Source organism: Tupaia chinensis, unplaced genomic scaffold (genome assembly GCF_000334495.1).
Source record: "Tupaia chinensis unplaced genomic scaffold, TupChi_1.0 Scaffold145367_1, whole genome shotgun sequence".
In the NCBI taxonomy this organism is placed as follows: Eukaryota; Metazoa; Chordata; class Mammalia; order Scandentia; family Tupaiidae; genus Tupaia; species Tupaia belangeri.
The window spans coordinates 863416-890847 of record NW_006205228.1 but is presented as its reverse complement, the minus strand read 5'-3'; the positions used below and the strand labels follow the sequence as shown (position 1 = coordinate 890847).

Here is a 27432-nt window from a genome sequence, read left to right as displayed (position 1 = left end):
AAAAAAAAAAAAAAAAAAAAGAACCTTCTCCAATATTCCCTGTAGTCAAAATGACTGTCCTGTCCTTGGTTTAGGGTTCTGCATGATTTTGCAGGTGGAATTTATTTCATGAGTATTTATTGAATGCCTACTATGTGCTAGTTGTTAAGGATGAGGCCAAAGTGAAGTTGATCACAGCTCCTGCCCTGATGGAGTTTACCTTATGACGGGGAGACAGATAAGCCCAGAAAACAAGCAGCTTGTTTTATCGACCCATCCAGGTAAATGGGTGCTTACATGGTGTTTTCAGGATGTTTTTGACTTGCTTCTTTCTTTCTCTTTCTCTTTCTCAGTGTTAGAGATTGATTTTGCGGAGCTAACCTTGGAAGAGATTATTGGCATCGGGGGCTTTGGGAAGGTCTATCGTGCTTTCTGGATAGGGGATGAGGTTGCGGTTAAAGCAGCTCGCCACGACCCTGATGAGGACATCAGCCAGACCATAGAGAATGTTCGCCAAGAAGCCAAGCTCTTCGCCATGCTGAAGCACCCCAACATCATTGCCCTTAGGGGTGTGTGTCTGAAGGAACCCAATCTCTGCTTGGTCATGGAGTTTGCTCGTGGAGGGCCTTTGAATCGAGTGCTCTCTGGGAAAAGGATCCCCCCGGACATCCTGGTGAACTGGGCTGTGCAGATCGCCAGAGGAATGAACTACTTACATGATGAGGCGATTGTCCCCATCATCCACCGCGACCTTAAGTCCAGCAACAGTGAGTATGAAGAGATGGGGCTCGGGGGATTCAGAGCAGTTGCAGACTCTGGCTTCAGCTGGAGCTGCTTCCTGGTAGAACCTTACTGGGCAATGGAACTCCTTAAAATCATCCTACCCTTGAGTTGAGATGGAACGATGGGATGAGTGCCAGCAGAAGTTGGTTTAGGAAGAGTGGAATGAGGCACCCAAGAGCTTTGGGATAATTTGTAGCTAATTGGCAGTGTGTAATTCTGATATGCTGGGCCGAAATGTCCAGGTTTATTTTCCATTTTGAGGGAAGTATGTATGTAATCACAAAAGAGGTTTTCCTCTGCAGAATAGCAGGTAAAGCAAACCTATACTATCTGAATTGCTACCTGAACACCCCAACTTGAGGTACCCACCAAAGAAAGGACTCTAAAAAGGTGAGGTATGTAGTTTAAATTGTGAGCTGATGCAGGTGGCAATGTCGATTTGGAGAGCATGGCCTGCCTAGTTTTATTACAGACCTCCTGGGAGCCCAGAGGTGGAAGTAATTGCCATAACTACCGAGTTTAATAGCAGGGAACTAAGAAGCAATTGTTTATTAAACATTCTAGAATCCATAAACTGGATTGTAAAGCAAGCGTTAGATATAATTAAATGATGAGTCGGTAGAAACTTCAGTCTTCCACATTAGCTGAGTTGGCCAGGGCTAGGGAAATGCCGCTTTTGTGTGGTCGTTTGTGTTATCTCTTGCCTAAACTGGAGTAGAGAGGATACAGTTGCTACCTTCTTATACGGTGGTGTGTGCTTAAAATCACTTTAAGTATCCCGTTCCGGAGAAGAGGGCATTTGAGTTGAAGGACTTCAGGGAAGGCAGGAGCCCTAGGGACTTCCGTGCCTCTGCATCCTTCAGCTTTGAGCCCAGAAACCCTTCATATTTTGCTTTGTTTTGAGCTATCCCAAATGTAGTTTATTTTTCTGTTGATGCTGCTGTGAATCTCTTTACTTTAAAAAATTTTAGTTTAAAATGATGTAAATCGTGTTTGTTGTAGAAAAACTAAAAAACGCAGATGAGCAAATGGAAGAGAAAGTTGATACTTAATTTTTCCCTTTGGGCAGGACAACTATAACATTTGGCATTTTCTTATAGAATCCATTTGCTTTACAATAACCTTTATTCCTTTTGTCTCTCTAACCTCCTTAATAACAGAAAAAATCTTCTTTTGCCAGAGTATGGATCATTAGGTACATATTTTAGATGCGATATATGCAAAGGATTTATGTTACATGAAATAAAGTGTAGTTTCTTTTTCTCCCTTTGCCATTATCTCTTTATATGGAGAATTGGCTCTCATGAAGAAAAAGTTCCCTTCTCAAAGCTCTGCTGTTTGCACAAGAGGGCCATAGACCTGAATGTCATTCTGTTACCCGGAGAGAACACGGGTCTTTTCTTTGTACTTAAGTGGGTTTTTCAATTGGCAAGGGGAACTCTTCAGGTGGAGTGTTGTGGCAGGAGGGGGGCTTCCACAGAGAGCAGCATTTTAAAGGACCTTTCAAGACAGTTGCTACCCAGAAATCTTTGTGGTTGGACTAGATGGTTGATGCTGCTGTGGTGCCTGATGTAAACCTCACGTGTGATTTGGGGCAGCCCCTTGGCATCTCTCTGTGGTGGATTGTGCCTGGGATTGTGTATATACAGTGATACAGTGAGAGCCTCAATGAGGCCATCATCCTTTTTTCTTTTTTTTAGTTTTTTTTTTTTTTTTTAGTTTTTGTTGTAGAGCACATGTACTTGCCAGGGGGGGGGGGAGTGAGAAATCACTGCCCCCCCACCCCCACCCCAGGGAATGACCATGCCGCAGTCCCTTCTCCTCTGTTTTCCTATCGGGATTTTGGGCATGCATGTGTGTGCCTAGTGTGTGTTATTATTATTTTTTTTTTTGGCGAGGTTTTTGCTATAGGGCATGTGCGCTCACCAGACAGAGAGAGACAGAAAGCGAGAAATCACCCACCAGGGGGATGACCATGCTGCAATCCCTTCTCCTCCATTCTCCTCTCAGGATCTTGGGCACGCACGCACACACACCCAGCGTGAGTTTTAATCCACCAGGTCCGGGAGTCGAACTGCGGTCCACTACATGGAAGTCCAGTGACATAGCCATTATGCCAACTGCTGGTCCCCTTAGTGTGTTTTTCAAGCTGCTGGGTCTGGGACTTGAACTGTGGAGTCAGCCACGTGAGATCCAGTGCCTTAACCACAGCACTACCTGCTGGCTCCTGATGTCATCATTCTCTTCCATTGCAGTGTGTGCATGACTTGGAAATCATTTCAGAAATGTATGGCTCTTCTTTGCCCATTGCCTTTAGTTTAGGAGTCATAACATTTTTGCGCTTTGTAGACTTGGGACACTGGCCTGTTTCCACACACACATGCTGGGTGCAAGTTTAAGTCACCGGGTCTGGGACTCGTACTGCACTCAACTACCTGGGAGTCCAGTGACACAGCCATTACGCTAACTGCTGATCCTCCCATAGTTTTTCTTAGGGGTTCCAGAAAACTGGATTTTGGGTACTGTCATGTGAGGACAGAAAAATAGGAATTACATTTGTTAGATAACTTGGACCCAATAGAGAAAAGAGGATGTTTTTATTGCAGCTCTCTTTATGGGAAGCAGAAGTAGTTGGTGATAAATATCTAACTCTTAGAAAAGTTCAGTAAAACGTGATTTGTTAAAATGTTTTATTGTCTTGGTCATCTATTTTAAAAAATCATTTGCTGTTACAGGGGGCAAAATGTGTTCAGCGTGTAGTAACTTGTGTTGATACATGATCTGCATGAAGTTTAGGCTTGACTGCACACAACTTTAAAAACCAAACAACAGAGGCTAAAACAAGGTATATATTATTTGTCTTTGAAAAGAAGAGCAGAGGGACCAGCAGTTGGCATAATGGCTATGTCGCTGGACTCCCACGTATTTGACCGCGGTTCGAGTCCTGGACCTGGTGGATTAAAACTCACACTGGGCGCGTGTGCGTGCGTGCCCAAGATCCTGAGAGGAGAATGGAGGAGAAGGGATTGCAGCGTGGCCATCCCCCCTGGGGGGTGATTTCTCGCTTTCCGTCTCTCTGTCTCTCTCTGTCTTTCTGGCGAGCGCACATGCCCTATAGCAAAAACCTCTCAGAAAAAAAAAGAAAAGAAAGGAAGGAAAGAAAAGAAAAGAAGAGTAGAGGGACAGTTCCCCAGTGTTATCAGTACCCAGGCTCCATTTTTTTATCCCTTATCCCAATACATGGTCCAGATTCTCACCGTTGCCTTATTGTCCGAGGTGGCTGTGGGAGTACCATTTATTTGGTCCAAGTCCTAGGCCTGAAGGAGAAAAGTCAGAAGCACAGAAAAAAGTGACTCCTGGGTCTGAGTCGGTGCTCATTAACTTCTCTGTGGTTCAGTACTGCCCTTCTGCTCACATGAGTGGTCAGAATGCAGCCACACAGCTTCAGCTAGCTACAGAGGGGGCTAGGAAATGGCTTTTATGCTGAGTGGCAATGAGCCCAGCTAGCGATCAGGGCCTGCTCCCAAGGAGAGGCAGGGCAGCAGTCAGCCGCCTTACCGTGGAATCTTAGTGCAGGACATGCATGGGGAGGCTGTTACCTCGGATGCTTAGGCTCACACAGCCAAACGAGTTTAGCCAGGTCTTGGGATGTGTGGCTCAGACCCCTGGTTTAACTAATGGTTTATACCACATCATTAACTTAAATATCACATCTTAAAACTACCTGTAAAATGCTTCTGGCTATAAAAATGGATTTATGTGTCTCTGCTCCATCAAATTGGGGAAAATCAGTTACTCGACTGTTAGCAAAGGTGTTGGTGAAAGATGATCTTTTAATGGAAAGGTTGTCCTTTTGGGAATAGGTAGATGGATTTTAGCATTTTATGTAGTAGGCATTTGGCAGAAGAGTAGCATATAGTGACCATTAAAAGTTAAATTAGTGGGACTGGATAGTGGTGTAGTACTGAAGCATGATGCTCTTTGAGGCTTATCCACATGAGAAGGTTCAGGTTTGAGTCGGAAGACTTCCTTGAGTATGCCAGACAAGCATGTGCCATGACCTGGTCTGGCTCAGGCTGGGGTGGGTTGCAGCACTGAGACTCTGTTGAGAGTGCTGCCTCTCTCTTCCTGTCTCTCTTGTTCATGGCAGAAATCCACTTTTTAAAAAGTTAATATAATGTTCTCTCATATGCAGAAGCTATGGAAGTTGGTCTCCTGGAACTACAGAGCAGAATAGTTACTAGATGCTGGGAAGGGTTATAGGGGAAGGAGATTGAGAGTTTGGTTAGAGGATACAAATTACAGCTACATATGAGGAATAAATTCTGGAGTACAACACCACTGTACGGCAACTGAATGTAACAATTTATCATGTGTTTCCAAAACCTTAAAGAGCAGATCTTGAATGTTCCCAGCATAAAAAATGGTAAATGATATGATAGATACGATAATTACCCTGATTTTGGTCATTACACATTGTATATGTATATCAGAGGGGCCAGTATGTAGTGTAGTGGTTGAGGTGCTGGACTCCCATGTGGTTGATCATGGTTTAAGCCCCAGACCCGGCGGCTTGAAACTCATGCCAGGTACATGTTCATGTGTGCTTAAAATCCTGAGAGGAGAATGTAAGAGAAGGGATTGTGGTGTGACCATGCCTCCCACCCCTAGGTGGGACGGTGTGTGTGTGTGTGTATGTGTGATTTTTCTCCTTCTGCCTCTCTTTCAATCTTTCTCTCCAGTGAGCACACACACCCTATAGCAAAAATCTCTCTCTCAAAAACAAAGAGAAAAAAACAACAAAACTTTGTATCTCATAAACAAATACAGTTATTGCTTGTCAATTTAATATAATTTTAAAAAGTTAAAGTGTAAAAATGAACCATGAAAAAGCTTTGGAAAATGAAGAGCATTACCGAAAGTGAGGATCATATTACTACTTTTCTTTTATTTTTAAATAATCTCTTTTCTCCTCTTAGAAAGCACGGAAAAGCATAGTGGTGTTTTTCTGGTTTTTTTTTTTTTTTTTCCCCTATGCATTTTTGCATATTTGTTTTTATCCATACATGGTATCCCCCAAATCTTAATGCTTATAGCATGCTTTTCTTTGCCCACTTGCCAGTGTATGGTCAGCTGGAGTGCCAGGAACAGCACTGTTAGACAGCCATGGTATTTCACTGTTACATTGTGGGGCCCTATAACCCTTAATTTTATATAATTACAAGTCATGAATTATGTCATTCTGCTCACAGAGCCAAAGCAGCCACATTTTTTTATTTGCTCTCCTGCCTATATCTTACGTAGATTTCAAGCAATTATTATTTACTTAACTTTATTTGTTTATTATTATAATTTTTAAATTTGCTATAAGACACATGTGCTCACCAGAGAGAGACAGAGACAGAGAGAGAGAGGGAAAAGGAAGAAGCAAGCTGCTAGGTCTGGGATTCAAAATGTGGTTGGCCATGTAGGAGTCCAGCACCTTAACCACCATACCACCTGCTGCCCCCTCAAGCAAATCCTTTTTAATTTAATAGATGTAAAGAGCAGAAGTGAGTGGGAATTGTACACGGTTTGGACTAGCCACACATGCCTTCCTCTTTCAGATGTCAACCTGAGGTTCTCCTATGGTCTTTGTGGCCTTATGTCCCTCTTTTTTTTTTTGGAGAGGTTTTCGCTACAGGGCACGTGCGCTCACCAGAGAGAGACAGAGACAGAAAGCGAGAAATCACCCCCCAGGGGGGATGGTCACGCCACAATCCCTTTCCTCCATTCTCCTCTCAGGATCTTGGGCACGCACGCACACGCACCTGGTGTGAGTTTTAAGCCACCGGGTCCGGGACGCGAACTGCGATCGACTACGTGGGAGTCCAGCGACATAGCCATTACTCTAACTGCTGGTTCCCCCTTATGTCCCTCTTCTCCCTGGGAAACACCTTGTGCTTCCAAGCCGTGAGGCTCATGGCACACTACCCTCGTTATGGGAACAACCTTGCAAGCAGGGGTGACCACACCTCATCTCTCTGCCTAGCTAAACACTACCCAGATTTCTGACTGCTGCTCCTTCCAGTAGGCCATCTCATGTTCACACTGTGGTGCTAAGTAGTCATTTGCTAAACTATTACCTGATAGTGTGCAGATGAGTATTAAAGTGACAAGGGGTGAGAGGCTAGTCCAGTAGTTGTGAGCTCAGCTGCCTTCTAGCCAGGTAAGTATTTGTGAAACAGCTAGTATAACATCGTAGAGTTCTGTGGCAATGATGGGGAGTACATACTCCACCCAACTGCATTCATAGACCGTTGAAAAACAAAACAATGGTTTCAGCAGATGACATAATGGTTATGTTGCTGGACATCCACGTAGTTGACCGTGGTTCAGGTCCTGGACCTAGTGGCTTAAAACTCAAGCCAGTGCATGCGCATGCATGCCCAAGATCCCCAGAGGAGAATAGAAGAGAAAGGATTGCATTATGGCCATCCCCCCCGCAGGGTGATTTCTTGCTTTCTGTCTTCGTCTCTCCAGTAAGCACGCACACCTATGGCGAAAATCTCTTTTAAAAACAGAACAAACAAAAACAACAAAAAACAAAGCACTGTGCTGGCTGTAGGCCAAGCTGACCAAGTTGCCTCCCCTGGCCACCTCATCTTGTTGGCTATGATTCTCGGAGTGTTCCTTTATCTCCATGTAAATTTTGTATCTTTAGCTCCCAGCATAGTTCTAAGAACATAGTATGACCCTCAATAAGTATAAATACAAAATAGATAAATGGATAAATAACTGAAGTATCATTTGTACTGGTTTACTTATAGAGCCTTAAAATGTAAGAAAAAATTATTTTATCCAAGTATGTATTTTACATCTCACCTGTGTGGAATTTGCTTTTTATCCTTGTAATCCCTTGGCCCTTGATCTGTCCTGATTGTCTGAGTCCACCTACCTGTTTTGGAGCCTGAGTGTGGCTTTTTTTTTTTTTTAAGAGAGATTTTTGCTTTAGGGTTTGTGTGCAGAGAGACAGAAAGCCCATCCCTGGGGGGATGGCCATGCAGCAATCCTTTCTCGTCTGTTCCCCTCTCAGGATTTTGGGCATACATGCACATGCACCTGGCGTGAGTTTTAAGCCACTGGGTCTGGACTTGAACTGCAGTTGTCTGTGTAACCATTACACCATCTGCTGGTCCCTTGAGTGTGGCATTTTAATAGTGCATTCATTACCAACCTCAGATGCCATATATTCCTCTCTGCACCCTTCCTGAACCACCAGCCCCCGCTAACCCTCACTGGCCAATGTCTCCCCTGTAGGCAATTGCTGGCGGTAAGGAGCTGCTGGAGCAAACCACTGTGGAACAGGCCACTGTGCTGTGCTGCCTGGGTCCACTGCCAGTCTCTTCCATCCAACCTCAGCTCTCCTTTTGTTCCTAGCTTGGAAATTGTCTATCAGACTCCTCATAGTGCCTGTCCCAGTTTTATTGAGTTGTTTGCTTGGCTCCTCTTGGAACTGGAGGCCCACGTGGCTTCCACCCTCACCCGATTCTGTGCTCTTATGTACTTTGTGCCTGTCTTCAGCCCTCCTTGGAATTCCCAAGGTTGGGAACTTGAAGATGTGCTTTCTTACAGTGAGGACAACAGAGCTTCCATTTTCCCCTGGCCTCAGGCTGACTGCAGTGTACTAAACCCTGGCGTGTTCTTAGACCAGACACTGACTGGGCTTCCTCTGTAGGATTTCTCATGGCTAAAGGTTTCTGGTGACCAAGCTTCTGGTCCCCCGTGACCCGCTTCATTCCATATTTTAGTGTCTTCGCTTCTGCACTTGTGATAGAGCACATTCTCCCTTGTGGATGAAGGCGCTGAGGCACAGGCTACTTCTCTAGGAACAGTGTGGTATCACATTTACCTGGAAAAGGACGAGTGGCCGTAAAAGTGGGTTTTGCCATAGGAGAATAAAATAAACTATTAAACATTCCCAGAGTGCATCTGGGAGGCAGTGAAATATCAGCTGGAAAATCCAATTGCCAGCCTTTTTTGAAAGGTGAATAAATTATGTTTTGGATGCCACATGAACACATCCTGGAATGAGATACTTCCAACAGTACCTGGTTCAGGAACTTCTGAATCTCCCGCCTCATTGTTTTCCTCGTTTCTGGTCTTTGGGATTCTTTTTTTTTTGGGAGAGGTTTTTGCTATAGGGTGCGCATGCGCTCACCAGAAAGACAGAAACAGAGAGATAGAAAGCAAGAAATCATCCCCCAAGGGATGACCACACTGCAATCCCTTCTCCTCTGTTCTCCTCTCGGGATCTTGGGCACACATGCACACGCGCCCGGCATGAGTTTAAGCCACCAGGTCTGGGATTCAAACCACGGTCGACTACATGGGAGTCCAGCGACATAGCCATTACACTAACTGCTGGTCCCACTTTGGGATTCTTTGCTTCAAGTTTCTTCTTACACAGCTGCAGGATAACCGATGGATTTTGAGGATTTTTCCTGGCAAAAGTGTACACGTGCTTAAAGAATTGAGTTTCCCAGGTTGGTGACACCAGAAGAAACAAGAGTGTGGCGTGAGCATGAGGTAACAAAAGAGAACACGGAAGTATGTGACCATGAAGCAAATACTTAGTCTCAGAGATTAGAGGCTTAAAGAAAAGGATAGATTAAAACCTGAAAAGAGGGATTGTTGTAATGGTTATGTCGCTGGACTCCCACATAGTCGACTATGGTTCGATTCCTGGAACTTAAAACTCACGCTGGGCGCATGTGCGTGTGTGCCCAAAATTCTGAGAGAAGAATGGAGGAGAAGGGATTGCAACATGGCCATTCCCACTGGGGGGTGATTTCTTGCTTTCTGTCTCTCTGTCTGTCTCTGTCTCTCTAGCAAGTGCACACACCCTATAGCAAAAATCTCTCTCTCTCAAAAAAGAAAAATAAAACCTAAAAAAGGAAAGAAAGATCCCAGCATACTGAAGGAAAGAGACATCTTCCAACACCCTTCCTCTTATTCTTTCAATGTAATACACAGCTGGGTCCACCTTACCACATCCTGGTTGATACCAACTTTATCAACTTTTCCATAAAAGCCAAACTGGACTTAGTGTAGTCAGTGATGGACTGTCTGTCAAGTGTATCCCTGTATAACTGACTGTAATGGCCAAAATGGAGAAACTGGGGCAGAAGTATCGAGTGACTCTAAGGATCACCAAGGATCCAAGATTTGAACATTACTGATTACCATGCACTCACAAAGGGACCCATGCAGATGACTACTTAGTACAGAGAGGAACTCAGCACACATGTTACATTGTGGCCACTTTTTGATGGAGACCTTAAACGAAGACTCTGAAAGATTCAGGAGTTCCTATCAGGTACATTTCTAACCAGAGATGCAGTGTTGAGCAGATGCCAGGTGATTATGGAGCTCTGTGGGTCTATTTCTTTCTTTTTATTTGGAGAGGGTTTTTTTTTTTTTTTTTTTTTGTCAATAGTTTTTTTTTTTTTTTTTTGCCATAGGGTGCATGCGCTTGCCATGCCACAATCCCTTCTCCTCTATTCTCCTCTCGGGATCTTGGGCACGCATGCACACGCACCCGGGATGAGTTTTAAGCCACCGGGTCTGGGATGAGAACTGCGGTTGACTATGTGGGAGTCCAGCGACATAGCCATTATGCTAACTGCTGGTCCCCCTGCGGGTCTGTTTCTTAAAGTACAAAGTTCCTCAGCCTTTCTTTGACCAGATTTCTGTTTCCAGTTCATTAAACATGCTGTATGTGATGAACTATTCTGTTCACCTATTTGCTGTGTTATGAGCTGAGTACAGTTAAATACACTTACTTTTCAATACTTTTTTTAAAAAAAGAAAGGATTGAGTTTACCTTTAGGGTTCAGGAGGCTCTACCCAAAGTTGGCTAGCAGCTACCAGGCATGTCCTAGAGCCTCATATGCAGTTGCTGGGGAGCATTTTTCATGAATACAGAGACATATTCTGCAACTCAGAGTAAACACATAAATGAGTAGAACAGAAATGAAACAGATGACCAGCCAGCTGAGCATGACTTAGCTGAAGAAACCAGTAAGGCCAGAGGTTTGACTTGCAAGCCCTGTTGCATCTCTTGAGTTCTTTATCTTGGCCTGGGGAGCTTGCTCTTCTATTTCCCTGGGCCTTTGAGGCCATCTCCTACGCAGAGATGGCTTTGTTTTGTGTGCCATTTTTGAACTTGGTGTTAGAAATACTGCACTAAGTGAAAGTAGACATGGGCCCTATCCCCAGCGAGCTCCTTGTGGGATCAGGGAGAAGGACCTTGATGAAAACAAAGTCACACAGAAATGTAAAGTGATGATGTGAGCGAGTGGCACGAGGGGCGATACTGGTGCCATGAGAATAAGTAATAAAGAGACTAGCCTTGACAGGGGCATCGGAGAAGGATTTCCTGAGGAAGTTTTGTTTCAGATGGGATCTGAAGGAGGGAAGAGGAGGTCACAAGAGAAAGTAGGAGGGGAAGATGGGGTGAGGAGGTGCCAGGTGGAGAGACCAGCAGGCTCAAGTGCCCATGGGGCATGGCGTCCCCGGAGGCAGAGGGCGTCCTTGGCATTCCCTGTGCATTCCTTCATCTCTGTCCTTGGCTGTGGCTGGCAGAGCTGAGGGACACTGACAAGGATTCACAAGGAAGCTGATCACTTTGTGAGACATGTGCCTTCATTTTCCCAGAATGACTGTAGAGTCCTGGCTACGTTTCCTTCCTATTTGGTCACTTTGAAGGATTCTCTGCAGCTTGCCCCATAGGGCAGGAAGAAGCCCAAGACCCAGGGCAACATTTAGACACTTAAGGGGTTTTTGTGGGAGTCAGAGTAAAAGAGTGTATTGTGTGTGATGACCCCGGCAGGGATTTCTGATCTGTGATTGAGCTCTTTGTTGAGGATAATGGCCTCAAGGGTTCCAGTTCAGGGTACAGAGAGCTTAGGAAGGCATATGGGTCTGATTCCTAGATGGGTATTTAGTCTCTTTCCTCTGTTTCTTCTTTTCTTTCTTTTTTTTTTTTTTTTGAGAGTGTTTTTTTTTTTTTTTTTTTCCTGCAATAGGGCATGATGTGTGCTCACCCAAGAGACAGAGATGGAAAGAGACACAGAAAGTGAGAAATCCACCCCCCCTCCCCGGGGCCAGGGGGGAATGGCCATACTGCAATCCCTTGTCCTTTACTTTCCTTTCAGGATTTTGGACATACATTCCTGGCATAAGTTTTAAGCTGCCAGGTCTGGGACTCAAACCGTGGTCGGCCAAGTGGGAGTCCAGCAATGTAACCATTATGCCATCTGCTAGTCACCCCCCCACCCGTTTTTTCTGATTTGAGCCACTGTTGCCTTGAAAGTTAAATGAATTATTTTTGTCTTCCCTTCCCCGTGGTTCTCCAAAGCAAACCTAGTAACCTTTTTCAAGTAGCCTGTGGCACTGTCATTGCTCAGGGTCAAGAGTTGTGCTTCAGGATCTCAAAGGAGATCTCTATTCTGCATGTCTTAGAACATTTTCCATTCCTCAACCTGGTACTTTATCGTGTTCCTCTGTACTAGCTCACGTTCTCCTATGGTGACTCAGGGACACAAAGTGGTGATGTCAGTGGTTTGGTGGAGTTGAGAGGAAAATGTAGCTCTTTCTTATGGAGTCACCTTGAATACCCCCAAAAACCTCTGGTCAAACCACACTTTGTCCCTGTTATAAAGTAAAGATGCCTAACATAGGGTCTGCAACCCTCCCCCCCCACACACACAGTCTATGTAAAACGTGAGTGTATTCTTTTGGGGGGAAGAAGTCTACAACTTTTTTTAAAAAAGAATTATTTATTTAACTTTATTTATTTATTTTAATTTGACCAGAGAGGAGAGACAGAGAGAGGGAAAGTGAGAAAGCACTGAAGGCTACAACTTTTATTAATCCAAGACTCAGAGAAGGTTATGTGTCGGCAGCACGGTAGAGAAAAATTGGGCATTTGTAAGAGGCAGCCTGATGCGGCGGGAGGAACCAAGCCTGAGTGCCATCCTTGACGCTGCTGGCCTTGGGCACATCTTGTGATCTCTCTGGACCTCAGCTTCCTTATCTGTAAAATGAGAGGGGTGGGAGAGATGGTCTCTGAGGTCCCTCGAGGACGTAAAGTGTGAATGTGGGTTGGGAGCCTGTAATGCCTGCAGTTTCTGTGGGTGAGGCTGCTGTGGGCTCGGGCACCCCCTTCTGGGCTGCTTCTTGCAGGAGCTGAATCTCCTGAAAGGAGACCTCCACCATCTTCACTGAGCAGGTTAGTAGAGAAAGCAGTTGGCAGGAGCGCACAGGTGCTTCCCTTCCCCCTTTGCTGTCCAGGACCTGACAGATGGTCTTGCTGAGAGGAGACAGTGCAGTCACATGAATTATGACAAGGATTCACAATAAACCAAGGACAACCTTCATCCTAGAAGCAGGTCGCAGTTAGTCAAATGTCACTTCTGTCCTCAGAGCTGAGCAAGGGGCATCTTCGTGTCTCAGAGCTTTGCTGCTGCTTTGATTCGTACTTGCTTCCAGCCCACTTTTTTGAGTTGACATAGAGCTTTTCAGACAGGGTTCAAGACCACTTAGGTGGTTTTAGTTGTGTCTTCTGTGTACCCTCTCACCAGAAGAGTCATAAGAAGACCTGTTTTGCAGGAAGGCCACTATACTGTAAGAGTGAGACAGAGGACTGGATGGTGGCATACTGGTAAAACAGTGCTCTGCAAGGCTGACACACATGGGGAGGTTCCTGGTTCACATCCAGAGCCCTCCCTGAGTACGCCAGGCATGCATGTGCCCTCCCTGAGTACACCAGGCCTGCATGGTGATCTGGAACTACTTAAGTTAGGGGTGGATTGTGGCATCCAGACCCTGTTGGGAATGTGTCTCTTTGTCTCTCTTCCTTCTGAAAGGAAAAAATGAAAGAGAGAGTGAGATATAGAAATCAGGCACATCAGGCTAGCGGTGGTGTGGTGGTTAAGGTGGCTGGATCCTGCATGGCTGACTGCTACAAGTCCTGGACCTGGCAGCTTGAAAATCATGCCAGGCGTGTGTGCATGCATGCCAAGTCGCGAGAGGAGAATGGAGGAGAAGGGGTTGTAGTGTGGCCCTCCCCCCTGGGGAGTAATTTCTCATTTTCCCTCTGACTGTGTCTTTCTGTCTAGTGAGTGCACACAAACCGTGGCAAAAAGTCTTAAGAATTTTGACACATCTATAATTTTTAAAAAGAATTATTTATTGATTTTTATTTATTTATTCAGTTATTTTACTTTGACCAGAGACAGAGTGAGAGAGAGAGAAAGTGAGAAAGCAAGCCACCAGGTCCAGGACTTGAACCATGGTCGGCCATGTGGGAGTGTCCAGTGCTTTAACCATCACTCCACCTGCCGGTCCCACATCTATAATTTTTTAATTGCCAGAAAGCATGTGTGCTTCCTGTGGGGAGGGGGGCTGAGAGCATGTTCCAGTGGGGCATGTGTGTGTTACTGTTCCTTCTCCATTTCTACATCCTATCGGGGTTTGGGACTCACATGGATCTGGTGTGTTTTTCAAACCAGTGGGGCCAGCATTCAAATTGCCGTCAGCCATGTAGGATCACTGGGCTGGTGGGCCTGGCCCAGAAATTAGACTTATTAAAAGCCACAATTACGTGTTCCTTTCTTCCTTACTTCCCCCCAAGGTTTTTGCTATCTATAGAAAATTTGAAGGTTTTGATTGGGAAGAAAGTGTTTTTCCCCCTTAACCTTGGTTTTGGGAACCACCGTGGCCTAATGGAAGGAATACTGATTTGGGAGTCAGATAGACTTGGATTTAAGCTAAAACCATTTTGACACTGGGCATGTGGTTAGCCTCTTGGAGCTCCAAGAATCTCATCTGTAAAACGTTGACAGTACAGGAAAGAGCAGTGTTGTTATAAGACAGTACAAAATGCTATGTGCCAAGTGTCACACAGACACTATGTTCAGTAAATGGTGCTGTGTCCCTTCCTCTTTCCAAGGATTAGGAGAAATTTCTTTCCATGCCTTGTTCTTTTAGTTGTACACAGGATAGAGTTGGATTTCCCTCTTTAAAGTGATTTGAGGATTTTAGGAAACTGAGCAGTCTTTTACAAAGCTGGCTGGGCATAGCTAAACCCTTCCCTCTGAACTGGGTAGGTTTATTTCAGTGGAAGCCACATATAGGGATTGCTTCTCATCAGCCCCTTCTAATGGTGCAAGGAAAGCTGTCTCCCTCCGGACCCAGCCTTACCTTGAAGTGCTCAGTCCTTCGCAGAGTGCTCGCTGCCTTAGCTTGTTTGTCATGGCCTTTGGCCTGATTGAATGGGACAGCTGGCCGGTTTTATGGCTCTGCTGGACTCTCAGTTGATAATTAAAATGCTTTTGCCCCAGGAGGAAGGCAATATATTTCTTCCTCCGCCCTTCTCTGCTGCGTCAGTCTATTACTGAGGTCAAAGGAGCACTTTTTTTCAGACCAGCCTGTGGCCTGATAGTTACATGAGCTCAATGTCACATGGCTGACTGCGTGGTTTGAGTCTGAGACCCTGCAGCTTGAGAAACACACGAGGTGTGTTTGTGTGTGGGCCCAAAATCCTGGAAGATGTGACAAATGGAGGAGGAGGTGCTGTGGTGTGGTCACCCCTCCCCGGGGGGGGGTACTTTCTCTCTCTCTCTCTCTCTCTCTGTCTCTCCCTGGCAAGTGCATGTGCCCTCTGTCAAATTTTAAAACAAACAACAAAAAAGGAATACTTTTTTCACACCTCCTGGCTTCCCCTCTTCAGTTAGAATTCTTGGTGCCCCTGCGTATTCAGGGGAGCTGAAGAAATTTGAGTTTTCTGGTCTCATTTTGAAAGGAGAATATAGTGTTTGCTTGTTTTCCATCTGAATAAAGGCTTTAGTTCCTATAACTACTTCTCAAATCTGGTTGTGCCAACACTTAGTAGGACCTAAGAATGTGGCTTTGGTCATTATGGATTCCAGTACTGTGTCTTTTACCACCTCTCCTGGGATATTCTGCAAACTACGCCAAACCTCTTCTCCTTTAGAGCCCACATTTAGGATAGGTGTCCCCTTTTTCTTATTTATTTATTTTTAATTTGACCAGAGAGAGACAGAGAGAGAGTGAGAGAGAGGGAAAGTGAGAAAGCAAGCTGCCCGGTCTAGGACTCAAACCGTGGTTGGCCATGTGGGAGTCCAGCGCTCCTAACCACCCACCTGCCAGTTAACCGGTGTCCCTTTTCCACTGGAGATGAGGCCATTTGAGCTCTGGCTGAGACTGGGTTTGAATTCTGCCTGGCTCTATCTCTTGTAAGCTAGGGATCTTCAGCAAAGAACATATTCCTTGTGCCTGAGCTTTTCTCAGATATAAAATGAGAATAATTATAACACCAGCTGCAACATTTTATAGGGTAGGAGAAAAAATTAAGTAAGATGATGTAGATGAAGCTCTCAGTAGTGCCTGACTCTTGGTAGGTGCTCGGTGTATCAAATATTATTATGCTTAGGGCTGCTACTCTTACTTCCTTGTTACTTAGATTCCAGTTTATGCGTGAACTTGTGGGTCTATACTTTGGCTTCCACTTGAATGTTCAGTGTTTTAGTCATCATTTTTCCAGTTGCACTATAGATTTCTAAAATTATAATACATGTGCATGGTAAAACTAGACCAGAATTGAAATACAAAGAAGAGCCCGTCTTCTTCCCACCCTAAATTCAATTTTATGTCATAGAAGCAAATGCAATTGTCTCCTTTGATAATTTTCTTCTGTGAAAACACAGGAAGCCCAGTAGCTTCTTGACAGCAAACATGTAACTATTTTTCTTCCTTTGCTCTTTCTCTGCCCCCTGTACCCACTCAGTGCAGGTCAAAAATCTATCTACCATCGGCACAGCTGTGCAATGGAGAGTTGTTTTCCCCTCTCCCCTGCCACAGGAGACCTACCCTTTCTAATTATTTAGATGAAATCAGTAATAACATTAGCTTGCCTCTCCCATCTGGCGACAAGGACAGATGCCCCATGAAGTCCCCTGGATGTCCGTGGAAAACCAATGAAGGACCTCAGTTTTTCCCGCGTAAACTTCTCTTAGATGAGTTAAGATTATTAGTGTGATGTTGCATTATCTGATTTTTTTCCCTTAGCTTATTATCCATGGCAGTAATTGATGGCCCTCATCCTTCCTCCCCAGTTTTCCTAGAGACAGGAGGAGGAATAGGGACAGCAGCTTTGGCACAATAGTAAGCAGTGCTCTGTGATGCTGGACTCAAGGGAAGGTCCTGTGTTCACACCCCAGGGTCTCCCTGTGCATGCTGGGAGACACATGTGCACACGTGCTTATTATCCTTGCTGACTTGAAGCTGGGGTGGATCATGGTGTGAGGACCCTGTTTGGGGTGCCTGTCTTTCTCTTTCTCTTATCCCTTTTGGTTTCCCCCTCTCTCATGGAAGAAATAAGCTTTTTTAAAAAAAGAGATGGGATTTTAAAAATCGTATTTTGTATTTGATGCTTTAAAGTCTGTTTGAAATGATATCTACCTGAGGTATTCCAGGCAGAGGGAGTGGTATCCCCATTTTACAGTAGAGGAAACTGAGGTGCCAGCGGTTTACTGCCTTGCCCAAGAACACGTAGCTCGAGAATGGTAGAGCCGGAACCTGACTCTCTGGCTCTCGAGTGCTTATGTGAAATTCTCTCTGCTCTGTTCTTTGGGAACAGACAGAGGTAGGAGAAAGACCCTCCTTTTCTACCTTGTTCTGCAGAATGGACTCTGGACTCACCAGAATCTGGGCATGATAGGCTAGACCTGGACTTTTCAGCTGGGGCCTCCTGGGGCCTTTGTGTTGAGCTCATCCCCATATCTGGAATCCAGGCAATCAGGGATCCTTCACCACCAACTCTGGGGCCTCTGGCATCTCTAGACCTGGTTGTCCTGAAATGCCCAAGACCCAATAGGTAGTTTCTCATTGTCCTTTGCTTAAGACCCCTCCAAAAAGTGTAAGGTCCTTTCAAACACAGCCATCACTTTTTAGACTCAGCTCTACTGCTTTTTAGTATTTACCCTGAACCAAAATTGTGTTTACATTCAACTCTCCAAATCTTAGGCTATAACAAGTGTTTCTTTATTGGGCCCTTGTTTACTTGTGTTTATGTGGAGTATTTTGCTTAGACAAAGAAAGGAGTATGTATGTCAGTAGATTTCAGATAAAGTTACAGATGATTGTTTACAGTGTTATTTTTTTTTTTTTGGTCAGAAGCTATGTTCACTCACCAGAGAGAGGGAGGGAAGCAGGCACCTCCCATTGGGAATAGTCAATGCCACAATCTTCCCTCCTCCATCTTTCTCTTCTTTGAGGATTTTAGGCATGCACACACATGTAGCCAATTTGTTCCTCAAGCTGCCAAATCTGGGACTTGAACTGCATGGTTAGTCATGTGGGAGCCAGCTGCCTTAATAACTAGGCCATGGAATTGGCCCCCAAATTTAAATATTTTTAACTGGGAAAGAAATGTAAACATCCCCAAAGGGTTTGGACACATTTATTAACAGAGCCCTGTGTGGCTATACAGAGGCCATGACTTCCTCGTAGAGCTGAGCACATCCTCTTGAGCGTTATTTTGGGAGTTGAGTTTGTAGCCAGGTGGACCACATCCAATCAGCATGTCAGTTTCGCTCCCCGTAAAGAAGATCTGGGGTGCTTTGTGGTGCCTGCTGACATTATAGTTTGATACCATGAAAAACACATTAGATTTCACCATTCGTTCCTGAATGCTCCACTTTGGAGTGGTTGTTGGTGGAACAACACCACACTAGCAATGAGCGATGCCTCCCAGCTCTTTCCTTCTCCTCTCTCATCATTTTTGACTTTGTGGCTACTGAAATTTTTGAACTTTTATGGTAGGAGGGAAGGAGAGGAAACAAAGAATAGTGTCCTGCAGACGTGGCCCAGCATAAATACTCTTTTTTTCCTCTTTAAAGAGGTTTTTGCCTGAGGGCACATGCACTTGCCAGGGAGAGAGAGAGACAGAGACAGTGAGAGGGAAAGTAAAAAACCAACCCCCAGGGAGGATGGCCACACCGCAGTCCCTTCTCCTCCATTCTCCTTCTGGGATCTTCAGGACACACACAACACTGCTTGGTGTGATTCTCAAGCCACTGGGTCTAGGATGCAGACCACCGTTGACTATCCAACCAGCAACATAACTGCTACGCCATCTGCTGGCCCCAGCAGAAGTACTCTTTTAAAAGGAATTTTGAGCAGGAAATTTGTGAGCTTCTTTGTATAAAAGTAGTGGTTGAGATTAAAAAGGGGGATTTGAAGTATTGCTATGGACCGTATGAACCTTCTTGGTGCTGGAGAAAAGTAAGAATCAGACTAATTTGAATCTACCTTAGGGCACCATTTTCCACATTCTTACCCAGTTGGACATAGCTCCGCCCTGCAATTCTAACATGTGAGTTTTCTCACTTTAATATACTAGGTTATATGAACCTTGAATCTGGCCAAACTTAGGTTCCTAATAAGCTTGTTGGAACTATTGGATTGTCAGAAAAGTCATGACATTATTTTTTTCTGTGTTTTTCTATGCAAAAATGCATCATGACTTTTCCGACGACCCAATAGATTTGATGTGTAATATGTTGGAGGAGAGGCTGGGATCTGTTGGTAACCTTGCAGGAAGAGTAAGAATGTCCTCACTCAAGAAAAAATCTTGGGACCAGCAGTTGGCATAATGGCTGTCGCTGGACTCCCATGTAGTTGAATGTGGTTCCAATCCTGGACCCAGTGGCTTAAACTCACACCGGGCGCATGTGTGTTCATGTCCAAGATCCCAAGAGGAGAATGGAGAAGGGATTGCGGCATGGCCATCCTCCCTGGGGGGATGATTTCTCGCTTTCTGTCTCTCTGTCTCTCTCTTCTGGCAAGTGCATGCACCCTATAGCAAAAACCTCTCAAAAAAAAAAAAAGGAAAAAATCTTTCCCTGCATAGGGATTCATCAAAGACAGGGAATAAAGCATGTGAGCATTTTTCCCAGCAGTTACTGGGTGTGCCTAACATGCCCACCTAACCCCGTAGCAGAGAAAGAAAGAACAGACTGGCTTCTTCCTAGAAACTGAGATATTCCACTTTAAGACTCTGAGGTTTTGAGTTTGTCCATTTAGGGAAGATCCTCTACCCTGCCTCTTAGGGAATAAGATTCGAAGGCTAATCTTTTGGAGGTAGGCTGGGATGGTGTAGGTGTAACCTTCATCTTCACCATTCTAGTGGGCATAGAGGTGGGAGGAAGGAACTAGACAAGAAACCCATAACATAGACGGAGGCAGTGAGTCAGAACAGAGCTAGTCTTAGCCTGAGGAGGTGCTCAAAACTGGTCCCTCCCTGCTCTTAGATGGGGAGGTTGAGGAGTGAGTCATAGGAAACTTGAATCTCTGTCTCACTGACCGGGGTTCAAAATGGCAGCTCGCAGTGTTTGGAGTATTTGTGGTTGGGGCTTTCTTGCCTGTAAGCGATAGGATGAAGGTGGTATCTGTGGTGGGCCATGCTCCTTCCTCCTCTGCCCTCAAATCCTTTCTCTTCTCTGATGCCCTGTGTGATGGGCAGGCCACAGAACCTCAAGTGTATTGTGTGAGTTATGATTCTCAACCAGTTTTGTCACCCAACAGGTCCTCGTGAGAAATTGGTGTGCCTGTGGTTGTATAAATGTTGTAGGAAATCAACTATGTGACGTTTGTCACATAGGTCATATAGTTGTCACTTCCACTGCATTCTTTCCATTCTTAAGAGCTGTGTAAACACACTGAAGACAACAGTGTGACACAGTATATACTAGCATGCCAGGGTACACATGGAAGTCTGGAGAAGAAATCTAGAGGCCTTGATGGCATTGTAAGGCCTTGATGGAGAAGTTAGGCCTTAAAGTATGGATGTCCCAGCTGCTGTGTCATGTACTGCTCAGACACTGTGCTCCACAGTCTGGGACCACATGGGCAGCCTGGCTAACCTAAAAGGTACCATTCCCAGTCCAATCTGAAGGTCGAGTGTGGTGGTGTACACCTTTAATCCCGGTGACTCAAGGGACTGAGGCAGGAGGATTGAGAGTTCAAGTCTGGCCTGGGCAACAGCATGAGACTGTTTGAAAAAGAGCCAGGTATGATGGTGGGTGCTTCTGGTCCTAGCTGGGAGGCTCAGCAGAAGGATCACAACACCCTGGGACTGGCAGATGGTGTGGTGGTTAAGGCGCTGGACTTCTACAACATGACTGACCACAGTTTGAATCCTGGACCTGGCAGCTTGCTTTTTCACTTTTTTCCCCCTCTCTCTGATGAGGTCATGTAACTTATAGCACATTAAAATATAAAAACAATAAAAAATTTAAAAGAGAAAGACATGTTCTCATTTAGTTGAGTCTTCCATGTAGAGATAGCTCCTCTTTCTAAGGAGCAATTGAGCATAGCATGGTAGGGTCATGGGCTTTGAAACTGTCAGATCTGGCTTTGGGTAAAATCCTTGACCTCTGAGCCCATTTCCTCTTCCGTCAAGTAGGGATAATCCCAGTATTTGCTCATAGTGTTGTAATGTGGAGTAAATGACATTACGTCTGAGAATAATGCCTCTGCGTCTCTGATAGCAGCAGATAGGAGCTAGACTCATGAGTGTGTCACCTACAGTTTCTATTACTATTGCTTTGGAACAAACTACCCCAAACAATAAAGGTTTAATTATATTCATGGAGACTCTGCCATGAATTTGGCAGGGGCTCGGTAGGGCTGGCTTGTCCCTGCCTCTCACTGCCTGGGTCCTCAGCTGGAAAGACTCGAAGGCTTTGGGTGAGTCTGCAGGTAGAGGCAGGAATCATCAGAACATCATTCACCCACATGTCTGGTGCCTGGACTTGAGGACTTGAGGCCTAGGGCTGCTGATAGGGGTGCCCATGTGCAACCTCTCCATGAGCATGGCTCTCTCAGGTCTCTTGGCCTGACATGGTGTCTCAAGGTTCTAATGAAAAGGTGAAAGCTGTGTCATCCTTTCTGATCTAGCTTAGAAGTCATGCAGTGCCCCTTCCACTGCATCCTGTTAGTTAAAGTGAGTCTCAAGGGGACACAGGCTTACCTCTCAGTGGGAGAAAGGTCAAGGTCACATGTAAAATGAGAGACATGCCATTTAAAAAAGACAGTCTTCCGTGTGTGCCCAGGGGACTCTGGAGATAGGCTTGGGAATAGAAGATTCTAGAGAGCCTCTGTAGCAGTCAGACCCCATACCCTGCTTTCTGTTGACAGAACTGCCAAAAAGCCACTGTGCTTCCTCCTTTTTGATTATTTTAATCCAGCATTTAACTGGGCACCTCCAAGGCATGTCAGAGACATGCCTTGTCAGTTTGAGCCAGTAGAGTGGGAAACTTCAGGGCAGGTGGGTGTTTGAGGAGATGTTCTTTAGTAAGGAAAGTGGCTGCACGAATCTCTGACTCTTCCTGCTGGTGACATCTCTGTCTGGACCAGCTCGGGGCTGGAGTCCCAGCTGTGTTATCTGGGCTTAATTTGCACAAGATGGCAAGGGCTGATGGTCAGAGTCTTTGAAGTGTCCTATTTTAGGTGGTTAAAGAGAACAAGTGCCCTGCAGGCACATGCTGAGGGGTTTGGTCATGGAGATGGCACCACTTTTCTGTTTTAATCACAAGAAGCTTTTACTCAGTAACATGAGAGGTACGGGAAGGGCATCCAGCATCTAAGGAAGAGATCAAAGTGAAATTCTCGGGGAAAGCTGGGGCTGGCCAAAGGGGTCGTTTTCTAAGCCTGATGCCTTTTGCTGTGTCTACCTGAGCCGTATAAATGCATTAGTCCCTGTCATATTTCTTGGATCCTCCAGCCCAATATGGTGCAGAAATCCACACGCTGTGCTGTTGAGTCTTCACGGGGCAAGCACAGCGATGGGCATGTTATGAAGAAGGCAGGGCTCTGAGTTGTTTCTCAAGTGCTGGTCCACACGTATACTCCTGATTTTTCCCCTCCTTCCCCATGTTCAGGAGATGGCTAGCCAGAGTTGGGAGTGGCCTGGAACCCTGGATACCTTTGGGGTTTGAACTGAGGCCCCAATATTCCAGTCCTGTAGACTGTTCAGCCTGTCCAAATACTGTGCTTGAGGCTCGAGTGCCTGTGTGAAGGATGGATCTACAGGGTGAGACCTTCCCAGCCTTAGGGAGCTCATCTCTCAGTTTGTCCCCTCTGGCCCCATTCTTAGCCTGTGCTGTTCCATGAGCTGCTGATTGCATGCCTTTTACTGACGTTTAAGGTACAGAAACAGTGCGCTGATACCTGGTGGCTTGCCAGTTGTCCCAGATAAGCACAGGCCTGAGCCACTTTGGCAAGTAGTGTCTGGTCTGAGCATGTCAGAACTCTGCAACTGCATCTTGTTCAGGCAGTGGCAGTCAGTTCTGTGTGAGTTGGTGGCTACACCTGAAAATGAGGGAACCATGTGCCTAGGTGGTCGTGGAGAGGCTGGAGCAGCGTGGGAAGCTCCAGTGCCTGCTGGAGGGGAATAGTGGGTGGATGGATGTTAGTCCAGGAGTAGGCAGAGTGGGACCACTGAGACCCTCATGTTCACTGGCCAGTAGTACCTGACTGTGCGGGTGACGACATGCAGCTACCCAGCCAGAGCAAATAAGTAAAGTGAGACCAGAGATTTCTCAGGACTTACTGGGCACACTTTCTACCCGCGTGCGAAATTAATTACCCTGCCTGGTTGTCCTGTCTTCACCAACCCCGATGCCTTAGTTTGGCCTTCACTGCCTCTTGTGGACATCCTCATAGGTTCCCTACCGTGCCCTTGCTGCCAGTCTGTGGCTTTTCTTTTTGTTTTTCTTTGAGAGGTTTTTGCTATAGGGCGCATGCGCTCGCCAAACAGACAGAGAGAGACAGAGAGACAGAAAACGAGAAATCACCCCCCAGGGGGGATGGCCACGCCGCAATCCCTTCTCCTCCACTCTCCTCTCAGGATCCTGGGCATGCACGCACACGTGCCCAGCGTGAGTTTAAGCCTCCGGGTCCGGGACTCGAACCACGGTCGACTACGTGGGAGTCCAGCGGCATAGCTACTATGCTAACTGCTGGTCCCTGTGGCTTTTCTGTGAGTTTGTCTTACTTCAGTCATGGTGGTTTTGCTGAAACACGAATCTGATCATACCACTTCCTTGCATACAAACTGCAAGGAATCTACTCCAGGGTAGATTCCAAGCTCCTTAACATAGCTTGAAGTCCTCCAGTCCTGTCCCATCTCTCACTCCAGCTCCATCTTCTCCCTTTTCTCTTCATGCAAGTTCTGTTCCAGCTACAGGATACATTCCCCCTTATGAGGCCAGTCTTCCCTGACTCCCAGTCCTTTGGCCTTAGACTCCTCTGCTGACAGTGGCCCTTTTTCTGATTCTGCCCCAGACCAAACCCTGTCTTTTCTCCACAGCTCAAAGAGTAGCAATACAGTCTGTGACTCCTTAGCCCCCTGAGAAACTCTTTTCTCTGTATATCCATTGTCTTCAACATCCTCCACGGTAGGTGTTCAGACAAGATTTGCAGATGCAGTAGAATAAGAACAGCATTAAGATGGGAGATGAAGCCCATCCGGGCTTTACCACTTGCTGTAGTTTAGGGAAATATCCTCACCTTGCTCAGCCACGATTCTTCATCTGTAAACAGGGATTCAAACTGCACTTATGGCCAGCAGGTGGTCTGGTGGTGAAGGCACTGGTCTCCCACATGGCCAACCACAGTTCGAGTCCCAGACCTGGTGGCTTGAAAAATCACACCGGGCACATATGTATGCATGCCTAGAATCCCAGGAAGAGAGTGGAAGAGAAGGGATTGTAGCCTGGCCATGCTCCCAGAGGGTGATTTCTCACTTTTCTTCTCACTGTCTCTCTATATTTTTCTGATAAGCCCACATACCTATGGCAGGAACCAAAAACCAACCAACCAAATGATAAAAACAAACTGCACTTCTGAAGTTTTCGATTGAGACGGTGGATGTAATGCAGTTGTGTGGCGCGCAGTAAGTGCCCGGTAAATGCTGGCAATGATGATGGTACTAATTATAGGTCAGGATAATGGGGGTAGATTTGTGAAGTTGAGGGAGGTTCCATCTTGATTTCCTTTTTGTTGTTGTTGTTAAAGAATTATTTTATTTAACTTATTTATTTTAATTTGACCAGAGAGGGACAGAGTGAGAGAGAGAAGGAAAATGAGAAAGCAAGATGCCAGACCTGGAACTCGAACTGTGGTCAGCCATGTGGGAGTCCAGTGCCCTTAACCACCATGCCACCTGCTGGCCCCTTGGTTCCCTTTTTACGATCATCTATTTCACTCTCTCTCTGATTCTCTCTTCGTCAAGGTAGGTGACTACTTTCCTTTCCAATAACCAAAGTAGTTTGTATCTTTTCGTTGTTCAAGTGAACAGACTCTCAGGCATGAATGTTGGCAGGGAGGAGTCTTGATTTCTTGGAATAACAAAATTCTCTCCTGGTTATAATTCTGATCTTGAATGCTGGTTGCATTTGAGAAGCTTTAGTTAACCCCAAAGCCCTCTCCATGTATGGGGGTGGTGCCTCCTTCTCAGAGAACTGGGTGGATGCTAACTATTGGTGTTATTATTATTTGATTATTTTTTAGATTAACAAAAAAAATATGTAGATGACTTGACAGTATAAATGAGTGTAAAGATAAATGTGTCACCTCTAATTTCATTATCCAGGGATAGCTACTTGTTAGTATTTTGGTGTATGTGTGTGCATTTTCTTTTTTCTATAGGATAGACTAGCATATCCTTAAAGAAATATGAGCAATGTTTTATTATAATCTCATGTTTTATTACATCATGGGCATAACCAAAGTATATTACAAGGCTTATAATAAGTAATTACTGTTACCTCTATCCTTCCTTTTTTACAAATAATTACCTATCTAATTTTATTTATTATTACTGTTATTTTTTAATTTGAACAGAGAGAGAGAAAAGGGAAAGTGAGAAAGCAAGCTTCCAGGTCCGGGACTTGAACCATGGTGGCCATTTGGGAGTCCAGCACCTTAAAAACAATGCCACCTGCCGTTCCTTGCTCTACCCTTTCTTGCTCTAACTCTTCCTTCTGGCTAGTTAGTGATTTTCCTGACGGGAGGTACTAGTTTAATTCATTGAGTCCCCAGTTTTTAGTACAGTGCCTGATACCTGGGAGTTTTCAGTACATGTGTACTTTTTTTTCTTTTTTTTCTGAAAGGCTAAAGTTAAAATTTATTATAGAACATGATGTACTACTTTAAAAATATGCAGCTGAAACATGTTTCAGGTTGATTCATTTTATAGCAGCTTGGAGAGGCTGTCCAAACCTTTGGCTCTATTGTACAGAGATTTTATTGACTGTGATGTTGCTTTTGGTTCAGATTTGCAATTTTAATATGACTATTTCTGTTTTGCTCTAAAGAGTTTTTGTAGTAGTGGAATTTTGTATTAATTTGATTCGATTAGCTATGAGAAAGAGACACTTAAATTTACCATGACTGAAATAAGAAATGTGTTTCTCTTATATGTAAAAATCTGTCAGGAGACAGCTTATGACCGACATGGCATCCCTGTCCATGAACCTTACCGTCCTTGTTCACAGCTCTGCCAGTTTGTAGGTGTGGTCTTGTCCTCATGGTCCAGAATGGTAGCTAGATCTCCAGCCATTGCATTCACTTTCCAGGCAGCTCAGTGTAGGTAAGAACAAGAGCCAAAGGGCCTGCTCTGGTATCTTCCAAGACAGAGTTACAGAAAGCAGCCATATGACACTTAGTCACTGGGCTACAATTTGGAACAGGAGACAGAGAAATGTAGCTAATGCCCTAAGTGGCCTGCTCCCCCCGACCCCACCCCGCCCCCGCAATCGTGGGTTCCGTTACTGTAGGCGGAGGAGAGAGTAAGCACTGAAGGGCGACTTGCAGTCTGGGTCACAGATTTCAGGCTCTTTTCCTATCATTAATCCCTTGTTAGTCCTTCCATGATATGCTGCCAGGATTGCTAATGTAGCAATCCCTTTCTGCTGCGTTTTCAGTTTGTTTTCTCTTTCTCATGAAGGCTGCTGACTCTGTCCTTCTGCTTTAACCCTTGCTTGGAGATTTTTCTCCCATTCCCGCCTTTGGAATTGGAGGCCTTGAGACACCTGTTTGGATGTGAGGTGACAGCAGGCAGGCACATCCCTTCCTCAGCAGCAGCACCCAGCAGCTTTCTGCTTCCATTTGCATTGTCGAGATCAATGGTTCCCTCAGGAGGGCCTCCCGCAAAGTGTCTTTGGATCTGACCATGTTTGTAGAAAGGGGAAATATTTATACTTCTGTCTTTCAAATGTATGTGTAAGTGCTGTTGGTTGAGAAAATATAAATGCACTTAAAAGGGCTTCTTTGGGAGTGTTCAGTATGGCATGGTGGTCTGGGACCCTGACCCAGTTCATTTAGACCTGAGCTATGTCCTCACTCTGTCTCGTACCCTCTGGGCCAGCCTTCCTGAATTTCAGGTTCCTCATCTGAAAGTGAGCATGGTAACAGTACTTACTTTCCAGAATTATTGAGGAGGTTAAATAAGATTGTGGATATAGATCACCTAGCCAGTACCTGGCTCCCACTAAGGCTCCCGTAAAAATTGGCTGTGGTTACTGTGTTCTTCTTAAT

General features: G+C 45.3%; 1 protein-coding gene across 1 annotated transcript in view; it reads left to right on the top strand.

Annotated features, from left to right (window-relative positions):
• MAP3K9 (mitogen-activated protein kinase kinase kinase 9) overlaps positions 1–27432 on the top strand; it is an 84915-nt gene that overhangs the window by 8797 nt on the left and 48686 nt on the right. Inside the window, 1 exon segment of the mRNA XM_006172383.2 lies at positions 333–746. Within this exon segment, the coding sequence (XP_006172445.1) occupies positions 515–746 (232 nt within the window). The 5' untranslated portion in view covers positions 333–514.